This window comes from Mastacembelus armatus, chromosome 3 (genome assembly GCF_900324485.2).
Source record: "Mastacembelus armatus chromosome 3, fMasArm1.2, whole genome shotgun sequence".
In the NCBI taxonomy this organism is placed as follows: domain Eukaryota; kingdom Metazoa; phylum Chordata; class Actinopteri; order Synbranchiformes; family Mastacembelidae; genus Mastacembelus; species Mastacembelus armatus.
The window spans coordinates 6,817,319-6,831,697 of record NC_046635.1 but is presented as its reverse complement, the minus strand read 5'-3'; the positions used below and the strand labels follow the sequence as shown (position 1 = coordinate 6,831,697).

At 40.1% G+C, this 14,379-nt stretch overlaps 1 protein-coding gene across 4 annotated transcripts in view; it reads right to left on the bottom strand.

The window, feature by feature from the left end:
- The window catches only part of LOC113138094 (protein diaphanous homolog 3), a 140,279-nt gene that overhangs the window by 28,386 nt on the left and 97,514 nt on the right, over positions 1-14,379 (bottom strand). Inside the window, exon 28 of one of the 4 annotated variants that reach the window (XM_026320240.1) lies at positions 10,950-11,418. The exons of the other annotated variants lie outside the window; for them this stretch is intronic. Coding sequence (XP_026176025.1) covers positions 11,300-11,418 — 119 coding nt within the window. The 3' untranslated portion in view covers positions 10,950-11,299. Of the gene's footprint in view, positions 1-10,949; positions 11,419-14,379 lie in introns of those variants that run through there. 4 annotated transcript variants of the gene reach the window in all.

Below are 14,379 nucleotides of genomic sequence, written 5' to 3'. Positions count from 1 at the left end.
AACAGAAAGTAAAGCAAAGCTTAGCATAAAGTATGACAGTTAAGTATAAATGTACAAGCAGAAAAGTTACAAGGAAGATGACTGCTGAAAAACAACAGAGTGAACTTGCATTGCTGATGAGAATCAACACATACAGCACTACTCCAACTCCAACTCCAACACATACACAACTACTCCAGTGTCAGAATCCTGGTGTCTCTGAACACATGACAAAATTGTCTTCTTTTTATTCATTAACTCACTTTTGGTACATGTGATGCACTTCGAAAGGTACACATAGGATAAACTAATTAAATATGATTGTCAGGTCTGAAGGTTGAAAGCTGTAGTGTATGGAGGAGTTATAGCAGCTTGTACAGGCTACAAGGGAAATCTTTTAATCAAATGTAAGTCATAACTATGACTATACCAGATGGCTGTAGGTTAAGTACTATTTTGCATGCAACAACAATGCCTCACTTTACATATTTACATAAAACAATAACAATTTAATACATGTGGACCATGTTAAAGAAGCTAACTGCACTCCATGAGCGCCTGGCAGCTCAAATGAACCAGCTGCTAATGGATGGCTAACTAGCAGGACAGTCCTGATCCTGAAGGACCCCCCAAAAAAGGGAGCAGTTCTACCCAACTACCACCCAATAACCTGTCTCTGCACAACATGGAAGCTCCTGTCAGGCATCATAGCGGCTAAGATGAGTAAGCACATGGCTCAATACATGAGCGGGGCCCAGAAAGCAATGGGTAAGGACACCAGGGGAGCAAAACATCAACTACTGGTAGATAAAGCAGTCACTCGAGACAGACCAACCTGTGCACCGCCTGGATTAACGTCAAGAAAGCCTGGCAAAAAGAGGACATAGAAGCCACTGATGTCAAGACAAGGAAGCTCCTCACAATGAAGCACAAGAACAGGCCCTAAGCACAAGATTGATAGAGGTTGGGGTCTACCACATCAGGCAGGACCCCAGGTGCAGGCTCTGCAAAGATGCCCCCTTAGACAATCCAGCACATAACAGCAGATTGTACGATGCTAGCAGGCAGGGCATACATGGAACGCCATAACCAAGTGGCTGGCATAGTGTACAGGAACATAGGTGCAGAGTATGGGCTGGAGGTCCCAAGGTCAAAATGGGACACGCCTCCAAAGGTGAGGGAGAATGACCGAGCTAAGATCCTGTGGGACTGCCAGATACAGACTGACAAACAGGTGATGGCTAACCAACCGGACATAGTAGTGGTGGACAAACCACAGAAGAAAGCCATAGTGATAGATGTAGCAATCCCAAGTGATAGCAACATCAGAAAGAAGGAACATGAGAAGCTTGAAAAATACCAGGGGCTGAAAGAAGAGCTAGAAAAGATGTGGAAGGTGAAGGAAACAGTGGTCCCCGTGGTAATCGGCACCCTCGGGGCTATGACCCCCAAACTGGGAGAGTGGCTCCAACAGATCCCAGGAACATCATCAGAGCTCTCAGTTCAGAAGAGCGCAGTGCTAGGAACAGCTAAGATAGACATAGGCAAAGAACCCTCAAACTCCCAGGCCTCTGATAGAGGACCCGAGACTGAGGAAGACACACACACACCACCCATAGGGGTGAGAAATAAATAAATACATATATATATGTGTGTGTGTGTGTGTGTGTGTGTATGGCTTACTTGTTTTGGAAAGATTTGTTCACAGTTTCAGTCTTATTTTCTACTGATGTTTTGCTGCATTGACTAAAAGTCTTTTCACAACCATTAGTTTGCCATCAGATTGAATTGAACTGAAACAAACCTATTACATTTCCCTCAATCACCACATCTTTTTTTTCAGATTCACCTGTATAAGGTATCTGTACACCAAAAAAATGACAGGTTTCTATTTCTTCCTGAACACAGAGTTGACGGCCTTTTACAGTTCAAAGCCTTTCACTTTTCAGGTCACTTGTTGCAGTTCCCCTTGGCAAGCTTTACTTTGGTGGCTAAGAACAAATGACACAAACCTCACCGCTACTGTCTTCTGTCTGACAAAACAGCTTAACTTTAACAGCTTAAAATTTGTGCTTGCCAGGCAAAGACCTTTCTAACATCATCTGCAATTAAGCAGCAACACTTCATCATAAACCAACAATGGGATGTGAATTATCAAGAAAGAAAAAGTGAATTGTTGTCTGTAAATGTCATGTGAAGACCTTGTAAAAGACATAATTAAGCACAGCTCTCCTTGCAAATCCTCAACAAAATCAACACAGTTAACTTTGCATCAGTGGCTGTATGTTCATGAGGCAAGCATATACTGTATGTGTGTCTACAATTATTAACAGAAGGATAGTTCCCCTGTGAAATCTGAAATTATTGAATTTGAAATATAACAGTAGTCAGGCAATCATTTCTTCATATGTATTACACATTTTTTTGCATACGCACATTTCAGTAGATTTACTTTGTGGGGAGGAAGCACCGTTTTTGGATGAAGGATAGTGGGGTTCAGTAACAGCAGCAACACAAAAACGCACTGTTATCACTCAACTGTATACGAAACAGAGAGCTGCCATCGACTGGGTTATACTTTAAATGTGTGCGTCACTTCCCGTTTGCTTCAGCTTCTGTGCTACCGCACAGTACTATCTCTATGACAACCATGTTGGCCCTGGGTTTGGAAAGCTGGTGATCTAGTGCTAGTGAAAGAGAGGGGAGAGGCTTTGATTGATAAGCAAAGCTGCCTACCTAAGGCTCTACTTGGCTCTGGCAGGGACAAAACAGCAGTCTGCTGCACCTGCCACTGACATTTGTTATAAATCATTGGCAATTTCATCAGTCGAAAGAGAGACAAAGACAGAGAGAGAGAGGGAAAGCCACAGAGAGAGAGAGTAGAAGTGACAAAAAAAAAAAGAAAAAAAAACATATCTGTCTCTTAACATTGTTTACTCCTTTGTTCTTTGAGATCAACATCCTTGTCCCTTCACTTCGCCTTTACGCTTTCCACCTTGGTCCTCCTCCTACCCAGCTATGCAGTACAGAACCATGTCCCAAAGCACAAGGTCAGTATGGCTTTACTAAGAACTGTGGTGTAACTCACCTTGAAGGGTGAGTTCACACAAATTACAAAGAGACATATTTTTCAACTTACCCCCTATGGTATCTAACCATGCAGTCAGGTTCAGTTTTGCTGGGTTTTGAGATATCTGTCTGAAAATCTTGTTGCTGCGCCAATACAGTAAATCCATTATGTAGTCTTAACAAATTAGCAAGATCACTTTCTCAACCTACACACTGTACTTTGATCATTTAAATTTGAGCAATGATGCTGATGATCCTGAAATTTTAAAATGTACTTGAGTTTAAAGGCACAAGATCTGCAGCCGAACTGCTGTATGACAGACATGTCAAGTTCTTAGAGCTGTTGCCAATGAGAGTGATTAGAGCACAAGTGGAAAAAGAGAGAATATCTAGAAATTAATACACCAGACATAAGACCTAAAAACAAATGTAACAAACGATACAAATGTTCCCTTCCCCTTACTATTTCAAGAATTCTGTTCTACTGTATTTTCCTATATATGGCTATAAGTGACTGTAAGTGGCCAACACTTTTTTTTTTTTACTCATCTGGCTTGTAAAGTGACTTATATAGCGAAACAAATTATATATGTATATTTACAGCAATTTTGTCAGGTAGTCACTTAGATGGCACTCTTGACTGAGTAGAACTCTGTACTGCTGAAAAAGTAAAAATGCCTATATTCACGCAAAACTTTAACTCCTAGTATAACACAAGTGAAAATGCCGCCCAAAAGAAAGAGCTAAACTGCAGATGTCAAAATGCAGGTAATAAAGTCCGCAGCTGAAACAAAGTTTGGAGTGAGTGTCGGCAACTCTAGAGGACATGTCCCTTTTTCTTCCCCTACACCAATGTTGGTGCAGTTGTTTAACGTTACTTGACACAGACGAATGAATATTTTAATGCACTTCTGCTTGTTGTTATGCCTAGCCTACGTTCTTCATAGGATAATTTAGATTATAATTAGTATAATTAGAAATGTGACATATGTCAAAGTGACTTATATGTTTTTTTCTGTTCAATGAGGCTGTTTATGAAAATACGGTATCCACAAATGTACCTGACCACAAATATAATTTCTGCATAAATGAGCTCAAAGGCAAATAAGCCTGCTTTACCTCTACTTCCAGTGACCCCTTAAACAACACATCTTCTGCCACTTTTCACATCTGGTTTTAGCAAAACACATACCTAGATTTTCTACTACAGCATCCATGTCAAGAACCTTATAGTGTTGAAACCCGCACTTGATTCGCAATCTAGAGTTGGATAACCAACCACATGAGTGTTAGACAACTATATTTTATGCTCAAGGATTAGGGTTATGCCTGGAGCTGAAGGGGTAAAGGGCCAAAATGTATGACACTTCTAACCCCTTCAATTGACAAACTAAGAAAACATCTAGGGCTTAAGTTGTTGAAAGGAAAAGAAATATACTATGCACACAAACAGTCTGCAGGTAGGTACACAGCTATGCTATTTCATCTGTTTCACACTCTGTCTCCAAGGCATCTATCAACTACTTCTGAAATCTCAATAAAGATGTAACCAAAGTCACTGTTTGTTGATATTTATTTGTCTCAGTTTGGATCTTCAAAGTGTATCATTTAAGTCTACTAAAGTGGATGTCAACTCCTTTACCCCTTCATCCAAGTATGAATCTTTTACAGTCTTGGTAACTGGGACAAAACAAAATATAATGATTTACACCTAATAAAAAAGATGACATAAGTAAGATCCAAACCAGTCATTTACAGAGCCAGTGTGAACTGTCAGTGAGTGAAGTTGAATTTGCACATAAAAAGCACAGCGGTTTAACATTAAGTGTTTTATTATTTGATTCCACTTCACTACCAGGAGATCAGAGACTTTTCTCTTTCCCTGATCTATTTTGGTGCTCATCATCTTCTCCTCTCTAATACCTGAGACAGATAATTATCCATTAAAAAAAGAGAGAAAAGTGCTACATTTTGTCATTTCTTTCCTAGCAAGATGTTTTTAAATGTGACACAGCAGAGTGACAAGCTGGAAGGTCAATGATTATAGTAATTAGCAAGAAAATGACATTGCAGGCTATTACACACACAGACACACACACACACACACACACACGTACTTGTACGTCTATCTTTGTGAGGACACTCAATGACATAATGCAATCCCTACCACCTTACATTCTAACCATCACAACTAAATGCCTAACCTCAACACTCATTGTAACATTAACCTAAACCTAACTTCCCTCCAATCTTAAACTAAGTTGTCACTTTAAAATTCAATGAATTACATGGTGGCAACCTGGCTGTGGTCGCCATGAAGAGGCCAAGTCCCCATGTCACCATGTAAACAGGTTCCCGTCAAAACACCACCACAAAAAAAAAAAAAAAAAAACACACACACACACACACACCAATGCAATGCAAACAGGTGCGCACAGATGTGCTCACACACAAAATTAAAAGAAACGGTTGCTTTCAAATACGAAGCCAAAGCAATGTTCTCTCTTCAAACTTAAATGCACCCACTGTTCATTTATCCAGTGTCTCCATGTGGCTATTTTTCACAGGCACCCATGGACTATCCTTTGCATGTTTCATGAAACGATATGGGATCATCTTTTAGTTCTGCCTGTCTTCGCATAATCACTCACCTGCCTGATAAATCATGTCCCCTCTGCTGTAGCCCAAACACCTTTCATTGTCAGAGCTCAGGTTCAGCTTTCTGTAGAGCCTGATAGACGATTTACAACCGCTTCACTCTAAAACCTTCCTAGGCGGATAAGCCTTGTTCATTAACCCTCTCACACTTCTGAGCCCATGCAGACTGGCCAATCTTGCACTTTGACTATGTAGTAAGGAGAGAACAATAAGTTCAGATGTTATTCAAGGGCCATGTTAAGTGTGTGTGTGTGTCTGTGTATGCTAACAAGGCAAATAAGGCTTAGATTCCATCTTCTTATTGCTTTCCACTGTAGCCTAGTCTAGGAATTTGGTCATATCAATGGAGCCTACACAGCATAAACAGTAGTTGTAAATAGCCACACACTTTGCTGCAGCTGATGAAATGTCATGCCAGGGTTATGCTGTCCAAAAAGATGCTGTATGGGCACCATGAGAATCTACTGGTCTCCATAGATTGCAGTCACAGAAAGCATGACAGGATAAGAATGACATTACTTTGGCACTCTCGTGTTCTATTGTGTTAACTAAGGACGACATCTTTGTCATACTCACTTTTAAGTGTATGAAGGATGGGAAACATATATCAAAAAAGATAAAAGTGGGACTGCCTGATAGTGTATGACATCCTACAGCAGAGCCATCCATGGCAGCACCACATTGCGATGAACCTCTAGTGTAAACCTGACTTAAGAGGTGTCAGGTGTTCAGTCACTCAAATTAGCTACACATTATGTGACTTTTCTGCCACTGAGTAGAAAGCTTTAGAATATGCCAAACGTGGCAGTGTATGTACTCTCATCTTTCCAAGAGTAAGCAATATCTGTACCTACAGTAATAAGGCATATATGCATAAATACCTGCTATGTGCTACTCTTAGTGTTATTGTCAAAAGATACATATACAAATATATGTGTGTGTGTGTGTGTGTGTGTGTGTAAATTCTGTATCATATTCAATATACAGTGGGTACGGAAAGTATTCAGACCCCTTTAAATTTTTCACTCTTTCTGTCATTGCAGCCATTTGCCAAAATCAAAAAAGTTCATTTTATTTCTCATTAATGTACACTCAGCACCCCATCTTGACAGAAAAAAACAGAAATGTAGAAATATTTGCAAATTTATTAAAAAAGAAAAACTGAAATATCACATGGTCATAAGTATTCAGACCCTGTGCTCAGTATTGAGTTGAAGCACCCTTTTGAGCTAGTACAGCCATGAGTCTTCTTGGGAATGATGCAACAAGTTTTTCACACCTGGATTTGGGGATCCTCTGCCATTCTTCCTTGCAGATCCTCTCCAGTTCTGTCAGGTTGGATGGTGAACGTTGGTGGACAGCCATTTTCAGGTCTCTCCAGAGATGCTCAATTGGGTTTAGGTCAGGGCTCTGGCTGGGCCAGTCAAGAACGGTCACAGAGTTGTTCCGAAGCCACTCCTTTGTTATTTTAGCTGTGTGCTTAGGGTCATTGTCCTGTTGAAAGGTGAACCTTCGGCCCAGTCTGAGGTCCTCAGCACTCTGGAAGAGGTTTTCTTCCAGGATATCTCTGTACTTGGCCGCATTCATCTTTCCTTCAATTGCAACCAGTCGTCCTGTCCCTGCAGCTGAAAAACACCCCCACAACATGATGCTCCCACCACCGTGTTTCACTGTAGGGATTGTATTGGACAGGGGATGAGCAGTGCCTGGTTTTCTCCACACATACCGCTTAGAATTAATGCCAAAAAGTTCAATGTTGGTCTCATCAGACCAGAGAATCTTATTTCTCATAGTCTGGGAGTCCTTCATGTGTTTTTTGGCAAACTCTGTGCGGGTTTTCATGTGTCTTGCACTGAGGAGAGGTCTCCGTCGGGCCACTCTGCCATAATGCCCCGACTGGTGGAGGGCTGCAGTGATAGTTGACTTTGTGGAACTTTCTCCCATCTCCCTACTGCATCTCTGGAGCTCAGCCACAGTGATCTTTGGGTTCTTCTTTACCTCTCTCACCAAGGCTCTTCTCCCACGATTGCTCAGTTTGGCTGGACGGCCAGGTCTAGGAAGAGTTCTGGTCGTCCCAAACGTTTTCCATTTGAGGATTATGGAGGCCACTGTGCTCTTAGGAACCTTGAGTGCTGCAGAAATTCTTGTGTAACCTTGGCCAGATCTGTGCCTTGCCAGGATTCTGTCTCTGAGCTCCTTGGGCAGTTCCTTCGACCTCATGATTCTCATTTGCTCTGACATGCACTGTGAGCTGTAAGGTCTTATATAGACAGGTGTGTGCCTTTCCTAATCAAGTCCAATCAGTTTAATTAAACACAGCTGGACTCCAATGAAGGAGCAGAACCATCTCAAGGAGGATCAGAAGAAATGGACAGCATGTGAGTTAAATATGAGTGTCACTGCAAAGGGTCTGAATACTTATGACCATGTGATATTTCAGTTTTTCTTTTTTAATAAATTTGCAAATATTTCTACATTTCTGTTTTTTTCTGTCAAGATAGGGTGCTGAGTGTACATTAATTAGAAATAAAATGAACATTTTTGATTTTGGCAAATGGCTGCAATGACAGAAAGAGTGAAAAATTTAAAGGGGTCTGAATACTTTCCGTACCCACTGTAAACCCATTTTGGTGGCTTTTCTCTTTGCTTTGGAGCGTTGGACTACTTTCACACTAGTGTGTATTTGAAAGCATACGAAAACCACACTAGCATTTTGATATTTCATTATAGATTTCTGAGCTCAAGCTCAGGAGATCTATACTGCTCAGTATTGGGCTGTATTAGGCAGTCAAAAAGCCCACAGATATCAAAGTTTCCAAGTTTTAATAACTTGCTGTGTATATGTGCATAACACAGAAGGGCACTGTCATCAAAAGAAAATGAATAAATGAATAAAGGATAACAAGACCTAAGCACTTAAGAGAATAACATTTGTTTAAGCAATATTCCTTGTAAATTTGAGAAATGATGTCTTGGAGTTTTGCCCATAAAGCCTACAGCTATGCTGCGTAAATAGCTGGTATTTGATATGTGCTTCATGAGACCAATATACTGTATCTAATTTATTCACTATGATACAAGATAAAGGAAATGTTAAAAATGAGCTAAGGACTTCAGCCGAGACTTAAGTGGGAATCAGTCACAAATGCATGTTGTCTTTGTGGATTTAAAAAAAAATAACTCAGTTCTAGTAGCATGTAAAAGAGTGTGTAATGGCAAAAATACTGCAGCATTATGAATGAAACGAAAATGAAAAGTTAGAGTGATGAAAATGCAGAAAACAGAAAGGCCAATCACTACATATCAACATCCCTTCTCAACCTGTTCTGTTTTTCTTACCCATACTAGAAAAAGAAATTTGAAAAAAACAAAAACTATTACTTTAGCATGCAAATGTGGGGCAAGTTACATTGAACCAAATGTTACAAATAATTGTTTGGCTACAGATGTTGCTGCATGCTGAGCAGAATCTGTGTGTGGCAGTCTGTGTGGACAAACGCAGAACTATCTGTGAAATACATTTAGACAGCCTCTTTCCTCTTTGTCTGATATTGTAATTGCCATTCAAACTAGCCAGGCTAATTACCTCCCTGTTTGGAAAAATAATCAGGTTTGTACACAATTCTAGACTAGCCACGGACACCACGGCCTGAAAACCCAATCATCAAGTCTGCTGAGCATGATTATAATGTTTTCCATTTAATCAAAACTTGAATTAGGATTTAAAGTAATCAATTATTCTATTACTTAGTTTTCCAAACATCATTTGTATGAATCCCTAAATTATGCATTATATTCTGTCAATCAAACTTTCTCTTGCTTTTGTTAGAAATTAAAACCCTGTTTGTATGAGACTCTAATATAATTTAATTCATTAATTTAGGGCAATTAATATGGCCTGTTCACAAAATTTGGTTCATTGTCCCCAACAACTTTTACTTCATTAGTAACAGTGGCTGGGAATTATATGTAAAAAAAACAACAAAAAAAAACATTTCATACGATCATTTTGCTGTAATTTGCTGTTGTCGCAGTCAATCAATCAGCAAGTTGAGAGAGAAAGATCTAATTTGCAACTCTTAGTAGACCAATGAAAACAGCTGCTGCTGTACCAATAAAAGCATGACAAAAGATGTCATAACTGATTTACTATGTTACTGTAAGAGGAATACAACTATTAATTTAGGGGTCAGCCATCCAACAGTCAGAAGTATGGCACAGAACATATGGAAAACAATGACAAATGACAAATTAATAACAAAAATAATACAGATTTTGACAAGGAACCAGACAATGTAAAAGTTGAACATTTGCCTGCATTACTATTATAACAGGTTAGCCTGTTCAATTGCCTATGGATTATTGAAGAAAAGTCTAAACATTAACTCAGTACAGTAACTCAAGATCTCAAACACAAAAATGCAGAAAATTAAAGATCAGTGTTCCTATACAGCACTAAGTGAACACAAGCAGGTTTTAAAAGAAAAAAAAAAAAAAAAAAAAAACTTTGTAAATGCCCAATGGCAGCCATCAGCTATTTTCCTTTTCTTTACTTCTCTGCCCCATATCTGCTTTATTGCGATGCTAAACAGTGAGTTTTGACATTCAGAAGGGCCCTGCCAAAGGACAGGCCAATGGATGCAGTACAGAAAGGAAAACCTTAATAGGTTCAACTGGAATGGAAAGCATCTGTTAGTCTCCACCAGCTGGAGGAGAGAGAAATGTCAAGTATGGTTATTATAGAGCAGGCAGCAACTCTAGGAATTTCCACCAGAATGAAAAACATCTCAGACAATGCTTCTACATGTGCACACATTAACACCCTTACTAAGGTAATGGATAAACACATGCATTCTCAGATACATGTGACATACTGCACACGCTGACAAGTACACACAAAAGAACACACACACACGCACGCACGCACACACGCACACACACTCCACTTCATTACTTCATGTTCTTGGTGTTCTTCAGTTTTCTCTTTCCCACTTGGAGAGTATCCTCACTAAAGAGACACAACTTAATCTATGGTAAAACAGCTATATCCTGAACAATAGGGGAACCGCCTGTGAAGTGTTCATATATCTGCAGCAAGGCCAAGAGTGAGTATTTCTTCAAACGATCACTACAGCTTTTTTTTCTAATTTGTACCCCTGAGGATGCTAATCAAAGCTAGTGCCAGACTAATGAAGCTCCTTAGCCCACAGGCCAGAGAGGCATACATGGCCCTGTGCCTCAAGGCTGAGTGTCTACCAGGATATGTGTGTGTGTGTGTGGGGGGGGGGGGTTGGTTTTATTACATTGTGGGGACAGAAACCTGTTTATACACTCATATTGATCAGTACCTGGTCCTTGCAATGTAAATCTGAATTTTAGGGTGATGACTTGGTTTAAGATTAAGGATGGCTTAGGCAAGTAGTGGTTATGGTTAAGGTGAGGTGAAGTCTGCAAGTCAGTGTAACGTCCCCACAAGAAATGAAATCAATCTGTGTGTGTGTGTGTGTGTGTGTGTGTCTATGCATCTGGTTGTCTACAGTCAAATGTGTGAGTGAGTGAGTATATGGGTATAAAAGGATGGTATAATAGTAGATCAGCAAAACCCAAATGTCACTCTCTGAGGGGAATCCAGCATCAAACACATTCTGCTGCCTGAGGGCTGGCCTTCTTGCTCTGATGGTGTGGAAACTCCTGTCGCTGCACTTAGAGCTTCTGGATCAGTGAGGAGACGTATAGCAGGTAGAATGGCAGAGAGAGAGAGAGAGAGAGAGACATTGAAGGCAATTTGGAAGAAGGTGAACATTTTATCACCACAGACTAAAGTGGTCCTGGGAATCATGAGCAGCAGCAGCCGTGGTGTTTGTTCCTATTTCTGTATGAGTATGGTGCACCAGAGAATGATACCTGGATAGGGGACTGTTTACAGATTACTGGAGGAAGGTGAGTAGAATTTTAAATCATACATTATCCCCTTTCATTGCTCCTAGTTAAATGTTCTTCTTTTCCTCAGACTTAAGATAGCTTAGTGGCAAGCACAGCAACACATGCAAAGAGAAAGAAGTGTGGCTCTTTCTGCCAAGGACAACGTTGTGACCAGTCGCAAATGTTAGCCTGAAGCACAAAACCAGTTTGCCACCATGGTGAAAAGATAAAGAAATAACTTAAATGTTTGACAAGGTGGAAGAACAGCTATTAAATGAGTCAAGAAAACTGTTGCCTCATCACCTCCAACACTCCATCACCAAAGGTATTACCATAGAGACGTAAAGCACCATTCTTTGTAGATGACATATATATAAAGGGCAGATAATTCTCATTTTCCTACCATAACAACAGAAGTTCATATAATCATCCCCCTAGTGCTTCCTCTTCCTGACGGCTATGTGATATGGCTGCTGGCATTGGTAAATGTGGGCAAACCAGGAATGTGTGTGGCTAGGCGATAAGCTGCCTGTAAAATTTAATTAGCACAAAGCCTTGGTGAAAATGACTTCATTTCTCATTGCATTATTAACTAGAGTTCTGTGTAAAAGCCTAATCTCAATTAATGTACATAACAGGTTGATGAGAGAAAGGGATGGATAAAGAGAAACAATGGCGAATATTTTGACAGTGACTGAAATACAGAACATTGAATGCTATAAAAATTCAAATCTGGGTTTAAACAATATCCCTAATAAATGTTTCAACTTTTTTTGTTGTTTTTGCCACTGTCCCATGCAAATAAGATGTGTATCAAAGCGGGCATAAGGCGACACGGCATGCATGTGAAAAGAAAAGATGGGGAGGATCTCAGAAGCTGACTGAATAGTAATCCGACATTAGCAGCTTCACCTGCTGTTTGGGGCCTGAGCTGGTGTGAATGGGCTGATTAGGGTCCTTGGCTTGACATGCTGAACACCATTTTCTATTTCACGATCCACAGCTTTTATTACAGCCCAGCTTCCTCATAATCCAGCTAAAAGTGGATATCTGAGGAGCCTGATCGGCTTAGGGCTTGGCTAAAAATATGGGATGTACAGCAAAGCGACATGGAGCAGAGTGCAGAGGTGTTCGTTATCATCTGTTTTCTATTTAGAACTGAGGGAAGACAGTTGAGCTCAGTGTCTCCTTGTGCGTCCACTCTTCTGTCATCCATTACACTGACCTCTCTAACCAGTCAAGTGAATGTACAGCACACCACTTCATATTTCTTATATTCTGAACTGGGTATGGATTATAGAGATTACAGTTTTAAGAATAATGGTACATTTCCTATAGGTGTTTGAAATTTGCCCTGTTAGCACAGGTTTGCAGAAGCATCAGTTTTAACAGAGCTCAACATATGCATGCATCAAAATTCTAGACATTTCATTGAAATAGTCTCTGCATATTCAGCAGGCTGGACCTCTATAACAGCACAAGCCATAACCATTAAAGCTATTACTCATCACCTTTGAGGCAACATAAAAAGTAAACAGCAACATGATCACACATACATGTACAATACATGTAAAACCATAATCTATAGTCATACATTAATATAAAATTAATATAAAATTACTGTCTGTATTTCACATAGAGCACATGGTGTTTTGCAAACAAATGCCCTTAAATTATCACAGGATAGGGTCTTCCAACCTAAAGATTAGAGGCAAGGGCCTGTGCCTCATAGTCCCCGGTTCAACTGTCAGACCTGCAGAATAAATCTGGGACAATTAATGACCAAGCACTCAAGAAGGGCTGTAAAGTGGCCAAGAGATTAGACTGTATTGTACTGGGCAGCTTCCATGTGTGACTAAGTGTAACTGTGTAAGCATGCAGCAGGGAATTCCAGGAAGAGAGAGCACTATTCGCAGCAAAACTTGAATAAAGGTTAAAAAACATCTTTCCTTCATTGCTCTCTACAACCCTCAATTACTATTCTACAAGTTTCACTGCACAGGCTGGACCTAATTACACTAGCCACTTTATTAAGGTGCCCTTTTGCTCCATCTGTTCAATGCATTTGTGCACAGACTCAAACATGCGCGTGCACATACACCAAGTGCAGGACTTCAGACCGACAGACAGACAAAGGCAGGTCAAGGTACACGTTCCCATCTGGATATGTCTTTGTCGACAAGAACAACTAAACATTTAAACCACCAGTCAAGTGTGGTGATAAGAGAGACACTGTGACTCCTAGTGTCCAAATGATTGTGGACATGAATATAGAGGGTGGTACACCTGTCCAAGTCACAGACATGGTTAATGACCCGACCAGGGAACGGCCTTTAACCTCTTGCCTTTATCTCATTAAAACACAAAGTTTAAGCCGACAATTTCTATGCATGAGTGTGTGTGTGTGTGTGTGTGTGTGTGTGTGTGTGTGTGTGTGTGTGTGTGTGTGTGTGTGTGTGTGAGAAAAGCTAGAGAGTAAACACTCTGTATTCAGGAACAAAAGTTTACTAGGCAATAATCTGTCACTTTAATGAAAAGCACATAAGCTATATGTGATGGTTGGATGATATATTATGACCAAATGCTGATAAATCAACAATTTCTACAGTTACACTTTTGAAAAAAATGATGTGTTGCATCAATTCAAACAGAGGAAGAAAGCATCTGTGAGCCTCTTTTTGTCTTGAGCTCACTGAAATGATTTAATAAGCCTGTCTTTTTCTGCTTATGTCATGTCTAGGGTAAAGCACC